Source organism: Podarcis pityusensis (assembly GCF_964106645.2).
Source record: "Podarcis pityusensis genome assembly, chromosome: 9".
Lineage (NCBI taxonomy): Eukaryota > Metazoa > Chordata > Lepidosauria > Squamata > Lacertidae > Podarcis > Podarcis pityusensis.
The window spans coordinates 32,219,291-32,244,474 of record NC_138034.1 but is presented as its reverse complement, the minus strand read 5'-3'; the positions used below and the strand labels follow the sequence as shown (position 1 = coordinate 32,244,474).

The window sequence follows — 25,184 nt, the reverse complement described above, 5'->3', positions numbered from 1 at the left end:
TTACTTTAAATCTTATCATGGGCATGCAATTATCTATTACTGTAGTTCAATTCTCTCCTATACCCCCTCCACGTAACTACAAAAAGTATACGATCAGCAAAACACAAGTGATTTTGATGTCAAAATACCTAAACTAAAAATATTGCATTTTCTGGGCATTGGAAAAAAGAGTTTCGTTTATAAAGTATTTAGAAACGTCGACTTACTGCATGTTTCAGTGTGCACATTTCATAGAGAACACAACCAAGAGCCCATATGTCACTAAAGAAACAAGACACAGAACATTAGTTTGCGCAGACCCCTAGATGATCAATAGTCTAGCTCAGGCATAGGCAAATTCAGCCCTCCAGATGTTTTGAGACTACAATTCCCATCATCCCTGACCCCTGGGTCCTGTTAGCTAGGGATCATGGGAGTTGTAGGCCAAAAACATCTGGAGGGCCGAGTTTGCCTATGCCTGGTCTAGCTTGTCCTTGAAACTTGGGTTGGCTTGTATTACTTTTGGTCACCTTATTAAGTTCAGCTATGTCTATATACATATGTACATTTCAGCTGGGGCAACTTCTACCATCCAAATGGTTATCCACGTTTCTACGGTAATGTAAATTGCAATGGCTGAAATTCTGTTCACTTGTGCAACATGCACCATCTAAGCAATAATGTGGACCTTATCAGCCTGCTTATAGCTTTTTGTTCTGCTGGTTCCTTAGAAAAGATGACTTTCTCATCCATCATTTGCCCTTTTCTCTGGGCCAGGTGCAAAGTTAAGGTAGGTCGTTTATGGAAGTGTAATTGGGTACGCACTTCCATAAATGAGCAAACTGTCATTTATGACCAAAGGATACCAAATTGTCAAGTTATTATTATATTATTTTTGTTGTATGGAAGTCATTTAGATTTCCCACTTCTGGTTCACATCTAGGACTGGCCTTGGGATCAAAGCATATCAGTCTGGCCTAGGATAGCTATTACTCTTAACAGCCAGAAGGAAGTGATAATGGGTAAGGGATATTTTTGGCCTAGCCGGCCAATCCTTTATCTCTCCCTAACCCCATGAGTCAATTCTGACAGGGGGGTGGGACCACCCGCCTATCAGTAACCTGATGTCATCATTGTGCACCTGTCAGTGTTGACCAGTGGGGATGGGAGTCTGCTTTGCCAGTGTTCCCTGAAAGGAATGTGTTGGCAAATCAGCACCAAGTAGGACTGAACCCTCTGCTCACCAGCTAGTGGAGAGTGCAATACAGCCAGCTGCAGCAATCTGCTTCACCAGCACATTCCCTACATGGAATAGATTCTCTGCATTGCTCTCAGTTATGCAAGTGCCCGAAAATGATAACCAATGCTGAGGCTGGATAAAAGTGGGTTGGCTTCTGTATTTTCACAAAGCAGTATGATGAAGTCAGTTGAATAAATTGCATTGAAGTAAAAGACAATGACAGCTACATACAACTGAAAATAAGTTAAGCTTATAGATAAATACTACCTTTTATTGTTGTAAGGCTTATTCTCACAGATTTCTGGCGACAAGTAATACGGCGTTCCTATGCAAGTTCGAGCAAGCTCCACTGTACTAAAAATAAAAATATAATGAATTAGACTATGTTTTATAGTACTGTGTGAATTGCGCAAAACGTATTTCAGTATTACCTATTAAGAACTCGAGCTATTCCAAAGTCCCCCAACTGTATTGTTCCATCTTTGGTTAAAAATATATTCTGGAGTAGAAACAAGAAAAATACAGTACACTAACACAAAGTTAAATTCAGTAGAGAAGAAAGTAACTTATACCAAATTTGCCAACCATTACAAGAAACCACTTTTAGCTGAATGCATATTAACATTTCTTAGTCAGCTGATATTAACAACTGATTGGTAACTAAGAGTATTTCCAAACAATTTTTGACAAATCTGTTTGCTTAAAGCTCACGAACATAATTGTAATATGTAACCTGAAAGCTAATCGCATGCACTGTAAACCAAGATATAAGCTTAGACTGGAAATATGGGAATGTGTGCATTCCATCTTGGTTTGTCTAAACTAAGCATATTTAGAATAAACGTATCTCAGGTTCAGACATAACAGGAAACTCAAGGTTGATTACAACCAAAAGTGAAAACGTCGTTCTTCTCTTGTACACAAAGTGGAGGAGAGGAAGGGGCTACCTTGCTGGTGTTCATATAATGTTGAACCATACTTTTAGCATTACATCTGAAGTAAGCCTTGGTCTGCAAGTGCACAAACCCTTGTTCTTTCTGGAAAGTCCTGACATAGGTTTGTTCTCTCATCAGTGTTTCGAAGAAAGTAGGCTAAAGCCTAGCTATTAGAATATTGACATTCAATTAAAAAAAAAGTTTCAGTGAACTTACTTGTGACTTTATGTCTCGATGCAAAATTTTTCTGTCATGCACATGTTTCAGTGCTAAGCAGATCTGTACAAACCAATCCATGATCTAAAAGAAGTTAGAATTGACATCACATTTCAGAGGCAAAGCAAAAGTCAGAATCGCAACCACATATTTTTTGGTTGGCACCAATGCCAGCCATTATTGTGGACATAGCGGGTGTCTATCAGAGCTAGAACATCTACAGTTATCAAGCAACATAAATCTCAAATCCTCTTACCTGGTCTTCTGAAAACAAGACACCTTTCTGTGTATTAATTTTTTTAAAAAGGTCTCCTCCTTCACAATAGTCCATCACTATGTAAAGACAGCCACCTTCTGTAAAATAAATAAATAAATAAATACACACACACACACACACACACACACGTGTTAATTTACACTTCACAATGCATCGCACTGGCCAGTCCCTTAATTTGTTTAGCTTCCATTACTGTGTATTTTCCAACTCATACAGGAGACATGAAAAATGGTAGACTTGCTGCCCAATCCAACCATATTTATTAGGAGGTCCTACTGATCAATTTGACTGACTTTTAAATTGGTATGTCAGATCATGCTATTTCTGGCCCATGCCAATTTCATATTTCATTTATGTAAGTCCATTCCATCCATCGTTCATCCCAGACACTGAGATTCAGCACTGAGGGGCTTCTGGCATTTCCCACACTGTGAGAAGTGAAGCTACAGGGAACCAGGCAGAGGGCCTTCTCAGCAGTGGCGCTCATCCTGTGGATTGGCCTCCCCTCAGATATCAAGGATATGAGTAATTTTATAACCTTTAGACGACATCTGAAGGCAGCCATATATAGAAAAGCTTTTTAAGGTTTAATATTTTACTATGGTTTTTATATATGCTGTAAACTGCCCAGAGGAGCAATCAGATGGGTGGGGTACAAATAAAATATCATCATCATCATCATCATCATCACACTTCCACATTTTTTTAAAAAAGAAAATTCATGCAAAATTTTGTATTTAGATATGTATCTTATCTGAAATGCATTTCTAAACATACTTCACTATAAAATGGGTATTTTTTTTTAAAGGCACACATATTTTGGTTATTTTTTCTGAGCTGAGAACACTATGGGAAGGTTCAGAGAAGTGTGATATTCAAAAGATAATTGTGTTCTGATCTGCATATTAGTCTGATCTGCATATTAGGTCAGTTTGCTTAGTAATGTGGGCCTAATGAAATTCTTCTCCATCCCCTCTTTTAAGTAAGCACACACAGAACTGCAGCATGCAACAAGAAATACTAAACAGGAAACTGGACGCTGAAAGGCAACACACAAACCCCAATTCAGGCACTTCAATCCAGTTCAGTTTTTTATTTTAGATGCCAAGTTATTTTTAATCCTAACCTTCAAATGATTCTCTGTATAGCACAATATTTGGATGTTTCATGTTTGCCAACACTGCAACTTCTCTCCTTGATTCTTCTCTCTCTTTATTCGACATCTTTAAAAGAAAAGCATTGTTTGTGAAAACATAAATATAAGGAAAGACGTAATGAAAGGAAATAAAACTCAAGAGACTCACCTTGGATATATTGATCTCCTTAATAACATATTGTTTGCCATTTTCCTTTGCTTTAACCAGAATTGCTTTTCCAAAAGATCCTTCACCAATCTTTTGCACCTTAATATATTTGTCCATGGTACTTTTCTAAGGCATCCTTATGTATGGGCTAGGGAGAAAAAGGGAGCTTTTTAACGGAATAACCAAGTTGCTCTTTTTGTATCTGCCAGATCAATTTATGCATCACAAGCCAGTTTCCAAATCACTTGTCTTTTTAGATGCCATCAATGTTTCAACATTCCCTTTCATTATAAGGTCTCTAAGCCTGTGAATGCAATTATTTCTGCTTCAGATACGCTGTACAGTAGTTTGCATCCACTGTCTCTATCCCATGGCTATTACTATAGAAAATGCTTTTCAAAGGAACACAGAAATATTTATATCTTACCTGATTAAAAAGCTGTCACAGACTATATACCAAGAAGATGCAAGTAAACCTCAAAGCACAAATTGGAAAAGGAAAACTGCTGTATTTATGAAAAGTAACACTTACCTGGATATTTGTTATATAGTCTGACACGATGCACTCTTACCTGAAAGTAGGTTCCCCTGGGTTAAAGTGAAGCTTATTCCCAAGTCAGGATTAAATACTTATTTGGGAATGAGACCCACTGAGTTCCATGGGACCACTTCCAGGTAAACGTATTTAAGACTGCAGACTTAAAATGATAACCCAAACTGAGTTTGCTAGTTTGGTAGCAGAGCTTAAGCTAACCACTTGGATGCATTTTCAAACTTTGTTGCTGCCCCTGAAGATAACCGTCATCAGGATATAGATAAGGGGTATTCTTGTGGAACTCTCATCAGCTTTCATCAATTGTATCTTTCTGGAGTGCTTTGATAGGATGGAAGTTGGAATGCTTCTGAAACTATCTGACAAGCCAAGTACCAGAAGATGGTATAGGAAGAGTTCTGCTCTACAATAGAGGAATTATTTTTTGGGAATCCACAAGATTCAAGCTGCTAATGCTATTTTAAACACATATAAGAAATTGCTGACTAATGCCACCACATGACTTTGGGGATGAGGTCAGTGTGATTAATATAAAGTCAGCATGCCATATTGAGTGATAAAAGTCTTGGCTGCTGTTCTATATGCCTTGATAACCTCTACATTAGACTGATGTGGTACATTATACATGGGGCCTACCTTACCCTTGAAGACTGCTAAGAAATTACTCCTGGTCCACAACATGGCTGCCCAGTCATTGGCTACTATGGCCATAGGGGGCATATTTTTTCAAGTTTGAAATACCAGGACTAATTAGTTCTGAAGTACAATGCAACATTGTGTTTTTGACCCTATAGAGTTTGGCAGTCAATTCCATTCATCTGGGGCTGAGGAACCCATGATCTGCAGTGGTAGAGCGCGCGCTTTGCAGTAACATGTCTCACGTTCATTTACTGGTGTCTCCAAGTAGGGATGGAACCCTGGAAAGCCTCTGCCAGTCAGTGTTGACAAAACTGATCTAGATGGCACAACTTGATATAATGCAGCTTCCTATGTTCTAGATGCTTTTTGACTCCAACTCCCGGGGTTCAATCCCCAGCGTCTCCAGATAGGGCCGGGAGAGATGCAATCTGAACAAGCAGAGAGCAGCTATCAATCTGCACAGACAACGCTGAACTACAGCTTCCTATGTCCTGTATTCCCCATGTAAGTTGCACAGAATTGCAGCCCAATGCGACAACCATTAATATGATTAGTATAGCACATACACCACTTTTGCTGTTTTAGTAATATTTTTATCTACCGCTTTGTACAACCAGTTTTGCCAAAATTTAGAAAACATGGAGTTTGGGCCTTTCAAAGTTATCAAAATTGGTTAACTACAAGCTGGCCTACGCTGTAATGAATTAGAACTTACTTGGTACAATGTAGGGCGCCTTGTTTTCAACCAATTTTGATTCACTTCTCTGAAACGCCTGTAAAAAGTGGCTCGCATGTAAAGCTCTATTAGTTTTCTGTATTGGACCTGACAATACCCAGTAACTCAACCATTCTCGACACGGATGCTAACGGGTGGGAAGGGAGAAGCTCCTCTCACCTCACACTCCCCGTGGATGGAGTGGAGTGACTTAACAAATAAATAAATAAAAATCGCCTCCGTTAACTGACTTTCAGGCCGTGGGAGTTACTCCGGGGTAATTACCCCACATGTAAACACTGGAGCCTGCTCTATGAACCTCTGCGCCGCAGCGTCCCAGGAGGGGAAAGGGGCTCAGCTTCCTACACCCAGGGGCCCTCGAGGAGGAAGCCTCCTCACTGCGGCCCCCGACACACCCATCGCTGCAGCAACAGCGTCGGCGACGACAAACAAACAGGGCAGAACAAGGCAACTTACTAAGCAGGAGCCCCAAGCGCGGGGAAACGGGGAGGAGAAGCAGCCAGGCACCGCTGCTGCTGCTGCTGCAAAGCGAGCCGGGAAAGGAACATTTGCGCCCCTCCCTCCGCCAGCAAAGCGTCAGGCTTCTTCCCTCTCCAGCCCCGCCACCTTTCTGCCGAACCCCGAGCCCACCTCACCCTTTTTCCAGCAGCTCCAACCGAACCCGAGCTCCGCTCCCACCCCTTTCGCGTTGCTATAGGACGGCGACATCAAACCCCCGCCCTGCCATTGGGCGAAGCCGGGGCCCTGAAGGTTCGGATGCACCACAGAGGGAGCTCCGTCAGCGCCTGCTTACAGCTTCACCCTGGTAACGCGGAGAGGGGAGGTCACGTGACCCAAGTACCAAGTGAAAGCCGCGGATGGGGAAGGAGGCGGGGGTTGAGGGTGAGCAGCGGGAGTCAATGCACGCGGCTGCTCCTGCCTATTATTGCGTATAATTAATGTTTTCCCGGCCCGCTTAATGTCCGAGCATCCGTAGAAAGAGAGGGAAGATGGTGGAACACGGTACACGGAACCTGCATAAGCATTTTCCACTTATCTGTCTATGCAAGTATGTGGCCACATCTTCCTTCATCGTCTTCCAGCTGCTTTGCCACCTCGTTTATTTTTGTTTGGGTAAACTGCACTAAGCACATGATTGCTACCTGGACACGTGCTTATTTTGAATCTTAACTCTTTTCCAGTCTCCCTCCTCCTTTCACATGGCATTGAAGTAATTGCTTGATAGGCCTGAAGTATCTCCCCGTTATGGGGATAATAATCTACAACCAAAGTGTGTGCTGCCAAAATGTCCTATTGCGAGAAATGTCCACTCAACTCTTGTTAAGATCTACCAGTACTTTTCAGGAACCCTGCAGTAAGGCTGCAATGCTACATAATATATGCACAGCCACCTGGCAGTAAGGCTCATTGTGAACTGAGCAGGGCCTACTTCTGAGTAGACAAGAGCAGCACTGTTGCATTAGTGGGTAATCTGAACTGCACCTTAAAGCGGGCAAGGAGTATTCTATATTTTTTGTATTTTAGTTGCATATTGTGTGTGTGTGTGTGTGTGTGTGTGTGTATAACTTACATGATTACCGTTCGTACCACACAGAATTAAAAAGTCCCAAACCCTTATAAGCACCACATCTCATGCAACGGGGCTGTTAAGACTGAAACTTCAAAATGCCGCGGGGAAGACCAGCTTTGCTAATTGCAAGGCTCAGTCCTGTCACTTGGCAAAACTTCAGGCGGCTGGAAGTCCCGTTCAGCCGAGCGCTACCTAAACCCAGAGCTCTGTTCCTGCGGACATTGCGAATACCAGCGAGCAGCGCTAACAACCTTGCACACAGCGCGCACGCGCGGAGCCCGAACCCACCTGCCTTTAACACCGCCCGGTTAGAGCGTCCCCGGCACGGGCCGTCTGACGGTCCTGCGGCTGCGCCTGCGCGGCCGCGGAGACGCTTATCTCCACCCCTCCATTTCGCTGACGAAGGGCGGGGTTCCGCTGAGGCGAGCGCCGATTTCCGGACGCTGATTGGCTGGCTGAGGCGTGACCTCGAGGCGTGGGCTGCGCGTGAAGCCCCACCCCCCGCGTTAGTTGGGCGGGAGGCGGCCGAGTCTCTCCGTCCGGCCCGACGGGGGGAGGATGTGTGAGCCCTTCTGGCGGAATCACCAGGCGGCGCCACACGGCCAGGTAGGGCAGGACGCGGCTGAGGCGAGGGAGCCCGGGCGGCGCCTGAGTGGTCGGGGGAGCGGGGCGGGCGATGCGGGACGCGGTTCTTGCCTCACGCGCTCCCTCCGCTGCAGGAAGGTGGTTGTGGCGTGAGGCGAGGCGGAGGGGCGCCTGCTAGAACGTGGCAGGTGATTCCGGGGCGAGAGGGTGAGGCGTCTGCGCTGAGGGGGTGAGCCCTTGGGTACCCCTCGCCTCTGGAAGGCTCCTCTCCTCTCCGCTGGCCGGGAAAAGGAAGCGTCATGCCGCATCCTGCCGTTGCCATCGGCCCGAAGGTATCCATGGGGCGGGGAGAATGGCCAGGCCGCCTTCCTGCGCTCGCACCCCCCGTTTCCATTGATGGAATCTGCCTCTTGCCAAAGGGAAGGCTTCCCCCTCAAGTTGGCCCAATAGTGCTGCCCTCCAGCTGCATGGCCCCCTGGTGGGGTTTCCTTCTGAGCAAAGAAGTCCAGTGCCCTTCTGGAATCACCAAAGTTGCATAGGCAAGTGTAAGCTAAGTTGGTTCTGCGATGGGTTTGTGTACATGCCTACATGGAAGTAGTGCTCTCAAGCAAATCTGTGGCCTTGATGTTTGGCAGCTTGTATTGCAACATTAATATGTGGCAATTACCGGTATGCGTTGATTTGTACTCCTCAGCAATGGCTGTCATTAACTTGTTGGCGGGTAGAAAAATACACTTGCATAGGCCTGAAGTTCTCACAAGTCTCATCCTAAGTCTCACAAAGGCAGCTGGATCCCCTTCCCCACCAACCTGCTGCCATTTAAATGTTTTGGACTGTAACTCTGGTCAGGGAAGACGACTGTTGTAGTCTATAACATCTAGTCAACATCAGGTTGGGGAAAGTTTCACTCACTTTCTTAATGAGCTTTTGTTTCCATAAAATATTTTTATTGAAAGCTAAGCTTCATGTATCCCAAATGGACTTGCAACACAAGTTGACAAAAAACAAATAGATCTTCTCTTCTCAATTCTTCTCTGCAGAAAACTTAATGTCCTTGCTGAGTTTTGGAATAAATGAAGTTTCTGCCTGTACAAAAGCTCTCTCTGTACAAGAACATCTCCCTTTCTGCAGAGGAGAGATGGGGCACCTCTTTATTTGTTGCTCTATATGATATCAAGAGCCTTTCATGAGCTTCCCTTTCTGTAGCCACCACAAACATTTTGTCCTTACTTTTAAATCTATCCATCGCCTTGTGCCACCCACCTTGTATTTCAGATGTTTTTCCTCATTATATTCTGTTGATCTCCACTCTTCCAGTTCTACCAGTTTGGAAACTGAAGGCACCACTCTGGATTTATTGACTGCCCTTGTTGCTGCCTGCAGGTCTCGTATCAGCAATGGATCCAGAGTGATACCTTAGATGATACAATGGAGCACTTAGAAGGCAGTCCTTTAAGTGCCTAGGTCCCAAACCGCTTAAGGCTTTAACCCATTGAAGTGGCCCCAGAAATAGAATCATAGAATCATAGAATCATAGAGTTGGAAGAGACCACAAGGGCCATCGAGTCCAACCCCCTGCCAAGCAGGAAACACCATCAGAGCACTCCTGACATATGGTTGTCAAGCCTCTGCTTAAAGACCTCCAAAGAAGGAGACTCCACCACACTCCTTGGCAGCAAATTCCACTGTCGAACAGCTCTTACTGTCAGGAAGTTCTTCCTAATGTTTAGGTGGAATCTTCTTTCTTGTAGTTTGGATCCATTGCTCCGTGTCCGCTTCTCTGGAGCAGCAGAAAACAACCTTTCTCCCTCCTCTATGTGACATCCTTTTATATATTTGAACATGGCTATCATATCACCCCTTAACCTCCTCTTCTCCAGGCTAAACATGCCCAGCTCTCTTAGCCGTTCCTCATAAGGCATCGTTTCCAGGCCTTTGACCATTTTGTTTTGTTTTTTTTTTAAATAATTTTTATTAAATTTCATATTTCCAAATTAAACACATCAAATCAATTAGTCCAAATTATAACAATACATATCATATAATCCAATTGTTTTCCAAATTATAAATTTTTGTGGGGGGTACCCATGCTTCTTGATTGGCAGGAGTCCAATCCTCGAATATTTGTTCTGCTTCCATATTAAGAATGATGTTTCCAGTTTCCTCTTCTCAATACTTGTCATTACTCATTTTCCTTTCCATTTTCCTCCGATATGCTCCGCAAGTGGGTTGAAAAAGACAGTCTTATTTGTATTTCTGTGTGGGCTTTGTGCTGCTCTTTCGTAAATCACTCTCCTCCAACAGTCCTTTCCGCTCGAGCGAGTAATCGCCATTTTTGTCGTTCCGATGAAATACAGTCTAGAAACTCGCTCTTTAGCTTTTCCGACCTGTTGCATCGTAAATTAGTCTTTTTGCAGGAGGGCTGCCTCTTCCAGTTCGCAATCTCCTCGAAAATAATATATCTTCGGCTCGCTCTCCCCAAGACCAACTCCAGCAACACAGGTCTCTTATCAAGTTTCCATTCTTACTGCGTCACAAGAGAGAGCCCTTCTTCTTTCCAAATCCTTCACAGAGTAAAACCTTTAAGTTCATAATTATTCCCACACAATTCATTTTTAGTCCCATTTGCAATTAATTTCTGAGACAGATCTTCAGGGGGAGGGTTATTAATAATCACATAGAGCAAAAGAAATAAAAAGTCGTTTCCCCCCCCTTAGTTCCGGCATTCCAATCCACATACCATATTTGTAGTACTTTGATGTAATCTTCCATCTCAGTCCGTCTCAGTCTTCTTCCTTTCAGTGGTAAAATTGTTAGCAGATAAAAACCTCCTGCCTCTCTTGAAGCATGTGCGTTATCTTTCCCAATTTTTTTTTCCTTTTAAGTAACGCAACTAGTTTCGCTCCTGGAAGCAGCTTCGGAGGAGTTCCGAGGCCCGCCGAGGGTTGTGCACCCAGTGCCTCACCCCCTCCTTCTTCCGAACTCGGGGGTGATTTATGGCAACAGCGGGTGAAAACGGCATCTCTCCCCCCTGGAGAGATGAAGGGAGACTGATATACTCCCCATAATCAGCCTCTAATTACCTCGTGCGAGCTGGATAGATGTTAATATCCGCCATCTTCCAAGGCGCCCCCTAGCGGCCCCCAGGCCTTTGACCATTTTGGTTGCCCTCCTCTGGACACGTTCCAGTTTGTCAATGTCCTTCTTGAATAACTGGCAACCAATGTAGATCAAACAAAATGGGTGAAATATGGTCTGATTGCCATGTTCCAGTCAGTATTCTGGCAGCAGCATTTTGGTTGTAGTAGCAGTTTCTGTTTCAAACTTAAAGCATATTACAGTACTGTAGTCTAATCTGAAGGTCATTAATACTAATTTGGAGTCATCATTAGGGGTTTGGAGCAAGGTGCCACCAATGTGTGAATAACACCCAACTTTATTTTTCTATGACATCTGAGTTGGGTGTGGCTGAACAGGTCCTAACCTGGTGCTTGAACACGTGGTGGGCTGGATTACAGCTAATTAGTTGAAACTGAATCTTGACAAGACTTGTGGGTAGTTCGTCCCCAGGTCTGGGAGCTAGGCAAGGTGAATGTTCTGGATGGGGTTCCATTACTGTGTTCCTTTGCAGGTTGTGCAAGCCACTGTTCTGAATAATGCTTTTATAGTGTCGGGTAGGGAGCACTGGGGATGAATTTATGGAACCAAGTAGGCAGTGGGCCAAAACAGTTTGGGAACAAGTACTCCAACCCATAAATCTTAGGAAAAACCATGCAGTAGATTTTAGTTTTCGAAATAATGATGACAAAGATGACAGCTGCTTTAATGAAAGTGTTGGAGTATTGTAATTTGAGTTTTTCCATACCCCCCTGTATAAGACTTTCAGGATCTCTGGAGAGCAGTTCCTATAAGTGGATCAACTGTAAGGAGGGAACCAAGGAGGAATAAAGGCATTTAGATAGTCTTGAACCTCTTTTGTCTTCCACATGCCATTCTCTTCTTCCTTCCTTCCACTTCCCCCAGTGGGGCCCTCATTTAATTTTCGCTGGGGTAAAAATGAATTGCACATTGCTTTGCCGTTCAAGAGAATATCTGCAAAAATAAAATAAAATAGGTGGGTAGAAAAATGGCCACAGAGAGAGGATTCCCTCCTGTCTGCCTGCCGTGAATCCTCCCATCTATCTTGCATAAGTGGTACATTCCCGTAGTTCCACTGTTAGGCGTGCCAAAGATACAACAAATTTTCATAATGCTTCCATAGTTCTTAAAAGTCATATGACTTTAGAGCACGAGTTGTGATTCTATATAAGAAGACTGAAAGTTTAATTTCAAGACCAAAGAATAGTGAATGAAGGCACCGTAAAACACGGGCATTGAATTTGGTATATTTTCAGCAATAAAACCCGGTTTTACAGGTAAAACAACCATTTCTGTGATATATAATACCTAGTTTTCTTGATTTCATAAAGCAGTCTGAAGTATTACCTAAATTGTTAACTATATGGCTGTAGAAGTTAAAACACTTATTATCCTGCCTTGGTCTTGCACTTTATTTAGAAGTGGATCTTTGGCTTAAGTAGAACTGTATCTGCACATATAAAATTGTCACTGAGGTATCAAATCATTGCATTTGTGCTTTTTGTGGCTTGTGTTTGCCTGTACATTAGTTATGCAGTTTTATTCATTTTTATTATATGAATTTGATTAAAATGGCTTGTATGTACTAAATCTGAAATTCTGTGCTTGTGTAACCTAAGTTACTGGCCAATAAATGACTCAGTATTGTGACCCAAGTACTGAAAAGAGCACCTTCCTCAGTATTGAGCTTCTTGTACCCTATCTTGATGAAGACTTGTTGGTCATGCCACCATGTGGGGCTGCCTGGTTGGTATTGATCCATGACAGAGCCTTTTCTGGGAAATGCTCTCCTTTGTGAGTGAGGTACATCTGTCTCCCTCATTGTTTACCTTCAAGAGAAATTTAAGAACATTCCTATTTACTCGGACATTTGGTGACTGAAATACACTGTTCATAGAAGCCTTGATCACTGGTCAAAATGAAGTTTTTGAACTGTTTTTAGATTTTAAAAGTTTTAGCATTGTTCTGTCTGCAATCCTGGGAGCACGTCAAAGTGCAAGTAGATAAATAGGTACCACTCCAGTAGGAAGGTAAACGGCGTTTCCGTGCACTGCTCTGGTTTGCCAGAAGCGGCTTAGTCATGCTGGTCACATGACCCGGAAGCTGTACGCCAGCTCCCTCAGTCAATAAAGTGAGATAAGCGCTGCAGCCCCAGAGTCGGCCACGACTGGACCTAATGGTCAGGCGTCCCTTTACGTATGGGAGGAAGGTTGAAATATAAATCAGATGATTAGTAAATAATAGTTCTGAATGAATAAATTTTGGATCAGCATGAGGAAACCTACATGTTTATCGTAGGCTTAACATTAACAGTCTGCTTTTTATAAACTGGCTTTTTAAAAAAAGTTTTGCATATAGACAATTATACTGTAAACTAGAAGTGATCCACAGCTTCATGTGCAGTATTTTCCACACACGCATCAAACTTTCAACTTCTTCCTCCAGATTGAAGGGCCCTCTGGAGCAGCACCCCAAGACACCTGTAAGAAGACACCTGTTTTCTGCTAGTACAAGTTTGGTGTCCCAGTCATTACGTCTAATTGAAGTAGATAGTACAATGTATCATTAAGATAAGCAGCCTGTCGTAGGTATACAGATGCAGTGCTGAGAAAAGGTGAATTTGTATAATCACCTGAGGTGCAGAATGGATGTTCCAGGGTTATTAGAAAGACTGCCTTTCATTCATGCTTTTACCTCTTCTCCCACATGCTCTTCTCACACTTAATTTCTTATATGCTTTCCACCCATCCCATTCCACAAAAGGAACTACAGATTGTAGCCAACTAAGTTATACGTGGAGCAGACCCATTGAAATAAATGGGCTTGACAAACTTAAGTTCATTCATTTGGGTGGGTTTATTATGAGTGTGACTTGGTCATATGCTACCCACTTTTTATAGCTGCCTTTATAGGAAGCTGTAGGGTTGCTTTTTGAGCTACTGACTGCATGAGGTAGTTGTCGTTTCTTATTCCCTTTGTCTATCAATAAATGCTTCAGTTTTGAAGTCCTATCTAACTAATGTCTGCTTAAGTTCATATCTCAAAAAGGAGGTAGCATAAGCATAATGTTTTCATAATGAAAAATAAATATTATAGTACTATGACAGAGATTGTAGGTTGGCTTCAAAAGCATGCATGTTTTCAGAATTAAACACAAACCATGAGTGTTTTTACATGGGTAGTTGCTGCTGCTTTTGAATTATATTTATGGTAGTTGCACCTTCATTGAGCTATAATGAATTTTCCTAATACTTCAAGAAAAATCTTCGTATTCTTCACTTTAATGTGAATTGTGTACTTGGGCAATGCTTTATAACTTTGAATTTCTTCTTCTTCAGGTAATTAAAGCAGCTAAATGGAGTCTGAGCAGTTGTTCCATAGAGGTTACTACCGAAATAGCTACAACAGCATAACTAGTGCTAGCAGTGATGAAGAACTTCTAGATGGAGCCGGTGTTATCATGGACTTCCAGACCTCTGAAGATGACAATTTGTTAGATGGTGATGCATGTATTGGTAAGTCAGTAAACCACTGGTATTTCTTTTTAACTCATTGTACTTACATGCTGGTAGATTGGACTTTTAGGATCCTCGTGGTGTGGCATTGCAACATGTTTTTGGTGTTCTGAGCATAAAAACAAAAATTCATGTCTCAGTTCAGTTGTCATAACCAAACTATAGTTTGGCATTTGAGGCCTTACCTTGGGCTCATTCACTTCAGTTCCCATCCTTGCTTCCTGTTGTACTGCAAACAATAGCTTGCCTACAAACTCCCAATTGGAAGCCATGGACAACGTTCATTGATGTCTGCCTGCTCGCACTGTAGAATTCTTTATGCAATCAGACTTCTGGTATCTCTTCTTCCCCTCCATTCCTCTGTCCCCCCTCAGATCTGCTCAGGAGGGTCTGCTAGGGCATCTTTAGGGGTGGGGGCTGCAGGTGAGGAGGAGAGGCCCCATTGCCCAAACTGATGCCTGCTTGTGCTGTGCTGAATCTTGCCCCAGGGTTTCAACTGGATTTGTGTGGTATGGTAACTATAGTTTGCCCAGTTCGGACACAGCAACAATAGGAACAGCAGGATAAAATTTAACTGTAAGTAGCAAGGAGGTGGTGGAGGATGAGTGGTGCAGGGATGAACAGTGCACATGAGCCAAAGGCACAACCCTAACAACAAAACAATGGTTTTGGAATACCTGAATTAGACTTTAATATCGTATAGTATCTTCTTGCAGAATGTTGTGAACTGTAAAATGACTTTCTTGTTAGATTAGTTTTAGCACTCCACATACTATTTTAAGACTTTCTGATATATTTCTTCGTTTGAAGAAATACTGGTGTTATGAACAGTACAGACAGCCCCCCGTTTATGTGTGGGTTACGTTTTGAGGCACCTCATGCGTCGGTGAAATCGCATATAATTGAAACCCATGGAAAAAGCCTGCAAACACACCATTTCACCCTTTTCGTGATGTTTCAGTGATGACTTTATGATGTTTCTGAGTTTGGTGCGATACATGGTCATGTACATATTGAACACGTGTAAATGGGGCTGCCTGTATTATTAGCTTTTCAAAGCTAACATGTTTTAATTTTTTTACAGTTTCGTTAAATGTGGTTGGCATAACTTAATGACTAACATTACTCCATGATTCAAGAAGCACAGATGCTTCTTGAGGCTATTTGGGAACAAAATCAGATGGGAGCAATAACGGATGAATACTGAGACTTGCTGTGACTAAATTGGCTGTCCATAAATTGCAGGAAGAAAATGTGCAAATCTGTTCTTTTTAAGCTTTAGTAAGAAAAGCTTTAAAGGGAAAGATACAATGTGTTAATTTGTTGAAGGACATTGTGTTTGTGCTAAATTGTTTTTATTCCTAGAAATATCAACAAGGAACATAATGGAACATTGATCAGGGCTTGTCAAAGAACAATAGCTTTAGATGAATTAGTTTAAGCAAATAAGGCACAAACATTCATATAGTGAAGGAACTAGTTGCAGAAATCTGAGCCCTTAGTAAATACCTTTCCAAACTTGTGAAGGAGTATAATGCCCCTGAAGATTATGATCATCATATATGTGCCACACTTTTAAAATGTTATAGTTGACTTGAATCTCTGGAATAGAACTGTAACTATTAATAACAAAGTTTGATACTCTTAACAGCTGCTTCACAACTGCACACACTGGCAATTTCAGTTGTAATTTAAGTCAGGGGTCAACAACCTACTTGGGCTTGTTGTGGGCACTGCACACACTGCATCACAACCTATTATGTTGACTACAATGACATGCTTCTTTCAAGTCTTAATTTCAGTAGGAGGAGACCCTACAAGTACCAGGGAAAACTTCTCTGGGCAAATGTGTGCCAGCGGGCACTGCATTGGCAATCCCTGATTTAAGTAATAGACACTTGAAAGGGGATCTTTCCTGTGTTAAGTATATATTAGGTTGCAGTGCAGTAGCTTACAAAACTGTCCAGTAAGGATCAGGCCTCTCTTTCCTCCCCACTCCTAGAATGGACAGTCAAAAAGGCCACTATTTTGATGTTCTAGTTTTTCTGATACTTAATACTATTTTTCACACTGTTCATTGGCTTACCTGTCCATCAAAATCACTCTTCATAAATGCTTTCCCTAACCCATCAGGGCTTCATCTAGCCTTGTCATATCCTTACTGTCCTTCTGCCAATCTCTGTTCCCTGTATCGAGAGGAATAGAGCCAGCTAACTAGGAAGAGAAGCAGTACAGTGGTACCTTGGTTCTCAAACTTAATTGGTTTCGGAAGTCTATTCCAAAACCAAAGCGTTCCAAAACCAAGGCACACATTCCCATAGAAAATAATGCAAAACAGATTAATCCGTTCCAGACTTTTAGAAACAACCACTAAAACAGCAATTTAATATGAATTTTACTATCCAACAAGACCACTGATCCATAAAATGAAAGCAATAATCAATGTTCTATACTATAAAATAAATAAGACAGTATTGTAGATGATAAAAATTAAAATTATTTTTTTTCTTACTTGCACTGATAATAGTCATTTTTTGGATGGGGGGCTTTTATCCATTTCAGCAGTAACACAATCAATCAATCAATCATAAAACGAAAAACAAGCCACAGTCACAAAAATGAAAAAGCCACACAAACAAAAATGCTAAAAATAGCAAAAACAAAAGCACCAAATATCACCTCAGAACACTGCAATCAGAAATGGAAGGCTTTAATTACGATGCGTGGGGGGGGGGACAACTTAAATTAGCTGCTCAAGGATACAAACGGGATGAAAAAAGCCTTTATTATGATGGGGGGGGGGACTTAAAATTGCCTTGCAAGGGCAACATGGGATGAACAAAGCCTTAATTACTATGCAGGGGACTCAAATGAGCTGCGCAACAGTGAAAACGGAAGCTCAGGAGCACGTTCGGCTTCCGAGGCAAAGTTCGAAAACCGGAACACCTACTTCCGGGTTTGCAGCATTCGGGTTCTGAGTTGTTTGGGAACTAAGCTGTTCAAAAACCGAGGTACCACTGTATTTCAGATCTCAGATCCCTTGCTTTTGTGGTGGAAATTTGATGCTGGGCCTGTGTGTACGTGTCTGCTGTTTGTCTTGCTCTTTCTTCTGGGATATCTCCTGTGCAAAGTGAGATATGCCAACTCTTTTATCCTATTTTGGGGGCATGCCAGAAAAATGGGAAGGGGTGCAGAGTTGATTACCCTCATTTAGTAAACATCCCTTTCTCCTCTGAGTTCCCTGCCATGTTTGGAAAGGGAATCATTATGCTGGGCATGGGTGCTTACCTGCGGGGAAGAGGTACTTGCTGCTAAGGAGACTTCTGGTTCCCCAATGGTCTCTTTATTTTTCAGCATTCTAGTTTTATATTGTTCAACGATAAACTGTTGCAATCATGCATAGATATGTGGTGTTGTTGTTTTGAACTCAGAGAAATTAAAAACTTGTCTCAATGTGTAGGAGTACCATATATTGAATTAAGAAAACAAATGTGGCAGGGAATGCTCTTTTGTCAGTACCAGAGCTACAGGAAGAACAGTGTCTTTTACATGAGATAATTAATAGGATCTCCTCCATTGTAGCACTTCATCTATGTAATTCCATGGAGATGCAACAGGTGGCCTATTTTTCCTGGCTTTTGGTGCTCTGTAAAATTTTCAGCCAAGTATTATTGGTCGTGTGATTTGTTTCCTCTTCTGCTGTTTGCTTTCCTCTGTGCTTATAAGTAGATCATAGTTGTACTTGTTAGATTGGTAGGTAATAAATGTATTTGTTGTTTTCATTGTGTTTTAATGTTCCATTGTGTAAAAATCACTTTGATATTTTTTAAAAAATGAAGAGCAGTATGTAAATAAAATAAATATTTACTTATATTCAGGTTTATCCAGGAGGCAATGACTGGAGGTTAAAGCGTGGCTGAAGATTTCAGTGCTATGTTTTTGAAGTTGCCAATAACAGTTAACACATTTACATCCTTGGCTAATTTTGTGTTAATCCATGCTCCCCACAACAGCCATGTTACGTTATGCCCCACACCCCTGTAACCATATTGTATTCTTCATAAAAAGGTTTTCAAATTTTTCATGTTGATGACACAATTTTTAGACAGGCGTCATTTTGTGACACAGTAATTCAGTTTTACTAGCAGACTGGAGGTTAAACCAACCCCTTTCCAGCCCCTAGAGGAGCGCAGGAAGCATTTGCGCGACACACCTACACACTAAAGTGTCACAACACACAGTTTGGAAAGCTCTGGCCTAACAAATCAAAATCCCCTCTCCCAATGTCCTTGTTTCATCCATTCACTTGTCAGCGGCACTTGTCTAACTGACCCTGTGTGTGAAACAGGCAGATTTCAGAGAAAGCTAACTTGAAAATTTTAGCTTTCAACCTTGTATCTTGCAACCTAAAATTTGCTTTAGGATTGTACATACATACTTCCCCATGTGATTGGTGTCAACATACATCATGACCACTGATTCTTCCCCAACACTATCTACTGGACTATATATACAAAAAGTGGCATCCACAACTACAATAAGTGATATCATCTGCAACCAAATCATCATATGGCCTGCATGTTTTTTTCAAAATATTATCATTTTTTAAGGTGAAAGTAAACCAATTTGTAAAGGACTCGGGTGGCACTGTGGGTTAAACCATAGAGCCTAGGACTTGCCGATCAGAAGGTCGGCGGTTCAAATCCTGTTGCTCCGTCCCTGCTCCTGCCAACTTAGCAGTTCGAAAGCACGTTAAAGTGCAAGTAGATAAATAGGTACTGCTCCGACGGAAAGGTAAATAGCGTTTCCGTTTGCTGCTCTGGTTTGTCAGAAGCGGCTTAGTCATGCTGGCCACATGACCCAGAAGCTGTACGCCGGCTCCCTCGGCCAATAAAGCGAGATGAGCCTCGCAACTCCAGAGTCAGTCATGACTGGACCTAATGGTCAGGGGTCCCTTTACCTTTTATACCAATTTGTGGATGTCGGGACAAGATTGTGCTTCAGAATCTAGAACAGGACAAGTATTAGCATTTGCCCAGAGCAGATTAACACTTGTTTTGATGTTCACAAGTCAGAATGTGTTGGTATTTATTTCTGGACAAAAAATTAGCGTCAAACCTCTATATCCAGAGAATCAAAATTTTCAGTAAAATCAGTTACCATGTATTATATACAGCCTTTCTGATGAAGACTAGACTTTAAACAGCATTCAAATTCATTCTTAAATCTCCAGGAATCCTTACATTATGTGTTTCAATATGATTGTTTTATTTTAGAACAGTGGCAGTTTGCTAACTCAGTGTATTGGGACGTCCACGAACCAAATGGCAATCCATGTTGAATGAGATACAAATGGGAAGATAATAGGCAGCTTGGTTCTGCATATAGTTACTTTGAAGTAAATCTCACGGGCTTGAATTGGATTTCTAAGTGTGCCAACGATATCGGCTTTTAATAACATTTCTGTCATTGAAGTGAATGTAATGACGCGAGAAAAGCTAAACTGCATTAAATCTGTCTCTGTAATTTGAGAGACTCTCCCCTCCCTCCTTTTTGGGTATGATAAAATGTTCCTGTTTCTAAGCCACTCGTATGATTTGTGCTCTTATTACTGGTCATATTAGTTATGGATCTGTGTATTAAAAAAAAAAGACACTGAATTGAGTAAGATAAGTCTTCTCTCCCCCATCCCACTTTGTTCTTTTTTGAGGAATTAAATTTAAGTATTTGGTTTGTATATAAAAAAGCACAAGGGCAAACATGGCTGCCTTTTCAGTGCTGCTATTTTTACATTAGTGTTAGCTTGGGCAGCTGGGTTTAGTTTATATTCTCCTAAACCAGTTCATTCTGTTTTACTTCAAGTGTAGTCACCTTCAGAAATAGCAGGCTTTTTAGATTAAGTCTGCCGTTCCACCTTTAAGCACTCCTAGATTGTAGCCAGTAGCAACCAGGCTGCAATAATTTCCCTTTGATGACATCATCGATTGTGGAAGAACAGAGTTGCTGCAACAAGCCAGCACACAGTCCAAATCCTGATCGAATATGGCAGCTTCCCAGCCCGCTGCTGTTCTATAAGAAATGACTCGGTCGTTCTGATCTTAGAAGCCCTCTTTCTATTACACTCATGGAAGTATCTTCTGATCCTTATTTACCGTACGATGGGGGAGGAGACGGCATTCCACTGAGAGAGTTGCATAAAAGAGGTATATCAGATTCATGTTGTGATTCAGTTTCTTGTATGCCTTCTCGTGTGTGTGTGTGGCAGGTTGCTTTCAGATCTAGAGATGAGTTATTAATTGCTTATTAAATGCTGCACTGATTTGTCAAGCCCCCCCAATATGTTTCATACTGGGGGAAAACAGGCAGTACTGATCCTTTGGCAGCATTTTTTTAAAAATTGACGGATTAGTTCTGCTTCAGATCACATTGGCTGGTGACTCCATCTTCGCTATCTGGCATTCTTCTTAAAGAGCGCAAAACCCAACCTTTCTCTTTTATGTAAGTCGTGAAATAAGCTCTGTAGTAATGGCTGCTCATAGCTTGACTGACAAGAATTAATTAAGGAAGCTGTTTCTTCTCTTGAGAGAACTTAAAGGAGAATGCTGTTTGTACTAGGCTTTGAAGTTTCTGTGCGTGCTCCTATAGTTAACTCCTTCATGGCATTCTGCAAGCTTGGTGCAATGAATTTACTGCATGACTCAAAACAGCCATTTTAATCTAAAAATATAATAGTTGTATTTGTTACATTTCAATTCACAGGAAATTATATATCTTTAAGGGAAGAGTATCACAATTACAGGCTGTCCGTTATTATTTTTTCATGCAGATGTGTACATGTTCAGAGAAATTGCAGGTGCTTTCAGGCGTTTTAGGGGTTTTCATGATGTTTTGGGGTATTGACTGTGCTGAATCAGTACACCCAACATAATGAAAATTATCCAGGAACTATGCTTTTCACCACCACTAGTCCAAATGGCAGACGTGCATTTTGTAGAATTAGTATGGGAGACACACGCTAAAGGAGACGTTTATAAGGAAATATTGTTCAAAACGGAAGACAAGTTTGTGTTTCTGTTTTGTCATACTGCTTCCTCCCATTTATCAGTGAATCCTAGAACTGGATGTATGCAGGGGGCTACTGTCTGAATGTAATTTAAATCAGAGTTTTGTTTTGTAATGAAGACACTAAGTGTACTAAAGCATACAGTGTAAATACTGTTACAGCTAAGAATCCATTATTAATTTTTTAATATTGTTTATTACTTGAAAGTTGAGTTTGTCCTGAAGTTGTGTTTATATATACCAAGCTAGATAATTTTCATTCGAGCCTCTCTAAGTACGTCGCAGAACTAAAAATAGAATGTTGTCAGTGTGTTTTTTGTTTCAGATATTGGGTTTTGGGAGCTTGAGGTTAGGCTACTCACAAATGGCAGCTTTATCAGACCTGTCAGGAGTAAGCATGGACCAATGGTACCAAATAGTATGGGAAGCAGCCTTATTAGAAAAACTAACCAATAAACTGAAACTGACATGGGGACAAATGGAAGAAGATGCCTTCACCCCGGTATGGCTCCCTTTTATCACATACACAATCCAACAAGACAACGACAAAAATCCACCAACAGCATACGAATCAATATGGCTAACCTGATTCAAAAACACCCACCCACCCCACTCACGCATGAAAACAAAGCTCACCACAGCCAATCACAAACAAACAACCACACCCTAGGCCAACCCCAACCTCTCTCACCACCAAAGGAACACAGGCGAATAGTAAAGAGAACCCACACAAGTGAAGCTGACACAAAACCCCACACATACATTAAGTAAATAGAAACATGGCCACCCGACTCCACCCCCACTCACCATGGCCCCCTGCACCTCTTTACCCCCTTTTCTTCCTAATGTAACACTAATGTCTCGATAAATGAAACTGATCTGTAGAAAATGTAACTTGAAAAAACAGACATTGCACATACTTTTGTAAACCAAGAAATCTTTAATAAAAAATACATTTAGAGAAATAGCTTTATCTCCATAAAGTACATTTTAATGCATTTGTGGCAGGTTCGTCTTTGTGCACTAGATTTCATTACTGAAGAAAAAATAAGCAAGGCAAGGGTTTGTCCAGTCAGCATTGTGGTAACTACTTCAACATGCGCCACTTTGTACATAATCCTCTCTAAGGTTTCTTCTTGAAGTATCAGAAGCTAAGATGTCTGTCGCTTTGTACAATTAAGTCTTGGAGCTAGTCTTCAACTATGTTAATTCTGTGATAAATTAATCATATTGTAGTTGTGTGCCATAGAAGCTTGTTTGGGCTTGTGATAGGTTGCCAAATGTTGAATTGATGAGGTTTTTAAATAATTATTTCAATGAGTACTCTTGTACAATTTAATATATACACAATGACATGGGCCATTTTCAAAAAACGTTCTTTGAAACTAAGCTTATAGTCTTTGCTCACTTCCTTGGGAATAAGTGCCATTGAACATAATGGGAACACAGGAAGATAATTTGCCCATCTAGCTCATTATTATTTATACTGGCTGGTAGTGGCTATCCAAGATTTCAGACAGGCTTCTATCCCAACCCTACCAGGAGATGCCAGGGATTGAACCTGGGACCTTCTGCATGCAAAGCAGATGCTGTACCACTTGGCTATGGCCCTTCCCCCAGTGAAACTTACTTCTGAGTAATAAGCATAGAAGGGGCTTCGTGATTGTTTTTTTGGCAAAGGGGTTTTGAGGTGTCCAAAGTGCTGATCTGGTGCATTCAACATGTATAAAGAGGACAGCTTTCAGATTGTTGAGGTGTATCAATTTTGCAGTGAGGCACAGAAGCAGCCTGTCTTAAGTGAGTAGAACATAAATCTGAAGTCAGAAATTCCATCTTATGATTCATTCACAGTCAGGTGCTCTGTGTTTCTCTACTGAGCATATTTTTCTTAGAGAAGACTCTGATTGGCACAACATGTATGCAACGTTACACAGGCTTTAAGGAAACTGATCTTCTTAGGGAGTGTAAACGTGGCAGGTGGCATTTTAGGGAGTGTTAATAAGAAAGGAAGGCATTCAGGAAGCTCCAGTTGTTGTTCAAGTTTTTTGTTTTTTTTTAGTAATCTTAACTACATTCAGTAATTTTGTCACAAATTTGAAGTGAAAAATTCAATAAAGCTTTGTTTATTCATTATGTATTTCTTAAAATTTATACATGGCTTGATTGTAAAAAACCTCAAAGCAGTTCACAAAAAAAGACAAAACAATAATATTGACAACAATAATTTAAGACTCTGTAAAAGTTAAAATAATAATAGACTGAAAATGGATTAAAATTCTCATCAGCTTTCTAAACATTTGGGTAGGCTTTTCAAAATAAGAATACTTTTAGCAGGAACTAAAGTTTATTCTTCCACTGGTTATTCCATGTCTATTAAAAGTAAGTCACTTCATTAGCTTTCCTGCAAAGGTTCAAATTAAAGCCTAACACAACTGGCAAAATTATACCTTTATTGAGCCACTTCTTATATAGGTCGTTCATGTGAATATCACATGGATATTAAAATAAGAAATGGGAAGTTATAAAAACAGCCCTTCAAAGCAAGTTATAATATATATATCTATTCAAATAAGTGTCTTTGGAAAAGGACCAGGAAAATTCTTTTATTTCAGCTTTTGCAGGTGTCATAAGAAATTAAAAGCAGTGTCATAAAACTCATGTCTGTATAAAGTGCTTATGGGTGGAGAGAAATCCGGTTCCTCAACTGGAAGGGTGGGAAGGCCTTTAGATGCACCTGGATCTGTTACTGTATACCCAGTATTGCACTTATATCTGGAGATTAACATCTATGTTACACAAAATTCTTTTGTGCTCTTCTTTTGTTGATCCCAATGATTCTTATAAGTCAAGGCTAGATTATGTTGGTTTTGCAATATATTTTCAGCTGGCATGATTAGCCTTTACAAAGCTAATGGAGCTACCAGTTCTTGCAGGTTACAGTCTTGCATTAGTTGCTAGACATTCGTCGTATATTCCAAACATTATACCAATGAGCTGTTGGTACATCCATACTAAGGAGCAAATGCTAATGGTTGAAGCTAACTGTCTCCCTGTAGTGGTTATTGACTTACCTGATGTGAAAGTGTATTTAGTTGATGTTAAAGGATTTCTCTAATTAAAATGAACAAAGGACATTGTGGTACTTCAAGACTCTTAGTATTTGCGGCAATAGACTAAAAGGTATACCTGAATCTGTTTCTTCATTAAACTGTATAATGAATAGTGTTTAAAAGCCAAATTCAGTGAAATGCCATGCTGACTGCCCAAAGAATATGGGAAAGAATAATTATGGTTTGTAAGGAGCTGTATGCTCTTCTAATACTGTTCTTTGGTCTCTCTTGTACTGGCATGCTTAATCATAGGGAAGACTGTCCTTTGCTTTTTGGGGACACTAGCAGTGCCAGGGTTTTCTGCACCACCTTCTCTGAGTCTAAA

General features: G+C 41.2%; 2 protein-coding genes across 17 annotated transcripts in view; one reads left to right on the top strand and one right to left on the bottom strand.

Annotated features, from left to right (window-relative positions):
- NEK1 (NIMA related kinase 1) overlaps window positions 1-7,557 on the bottom strand; it is a 40,536-nt gene extending 32,979 nt beyond the window's left edge. For 5 of the 8 annotated variants that reach the window (XM_081021680.1, XM_081021685.1, XM_081021683.1 and 2 more), the window contains exons 1-8: window positions 6,336-6,496; window positions 3,952-4,099; window positions 3,774-3,870; window positions 2,627-2,724; window positions 2,371-2,454; window positions 1,651-1,718; window positions 1,487-1,573; window positions 207-261 (exon numbers count right to left, since the gene is read on the bottom strand). In XM_081021680.1, coding sequence (XP_080877806.1) covers window positions 207-261; window positions 1,487-1,573; window positions 1,651-1,718; window positions 2,371-2,454; window positions 2,627-2,724; window positions 3,774-3,870; window positions 3,952-4,068 — 606 coding nt within the window. In that variant the 5' untranslated portion in view covers window positions 4,069-4,099; window positions 6,336-6,496. The other 3 variants (XM_081021682.1, XM_081021681.1, XM_081021687.1) reach the window with 3 other exon arrangements.
- Window positions 7,558-7,916: 359 nt separating this feature from the next.
- CLCN3 (chloride voltage-gated channel 3) overlaps window positions 7,917-25,184 on the top strand; it is a 44,896-nt gene continuing 27,628 nt past the window's right edge. For 4 of the 9 annotated variants that reach the window (XM_081019719.1, XM_081019715.1, XM_081019718.1 and 1 more), the window contains exons 1-2: window positions 7,917-8,055; window positions 14,511-14,687. In XM_081019719.1, the coding sequence (XP_080875845.1) occupies window positions 14,528-14,687 (160 nt within the window). In that variant the 5' untranslated portion in view covers window positions 7,917-8,055; window positions 14,511-14,527. Of the gene's footprint in view, window positions 8,056-12,347; window positions 12,450-14,510; window positions 14,688-20,683; window positions 20,891-20,960; window positions 21,186-25,184 lie in introns of those variants that run through there. The other 5 variants (XM_081019721.1, XM_081019717.1, XM_081019714.1 and 2 more) reach the window with 4 other exon arrangements.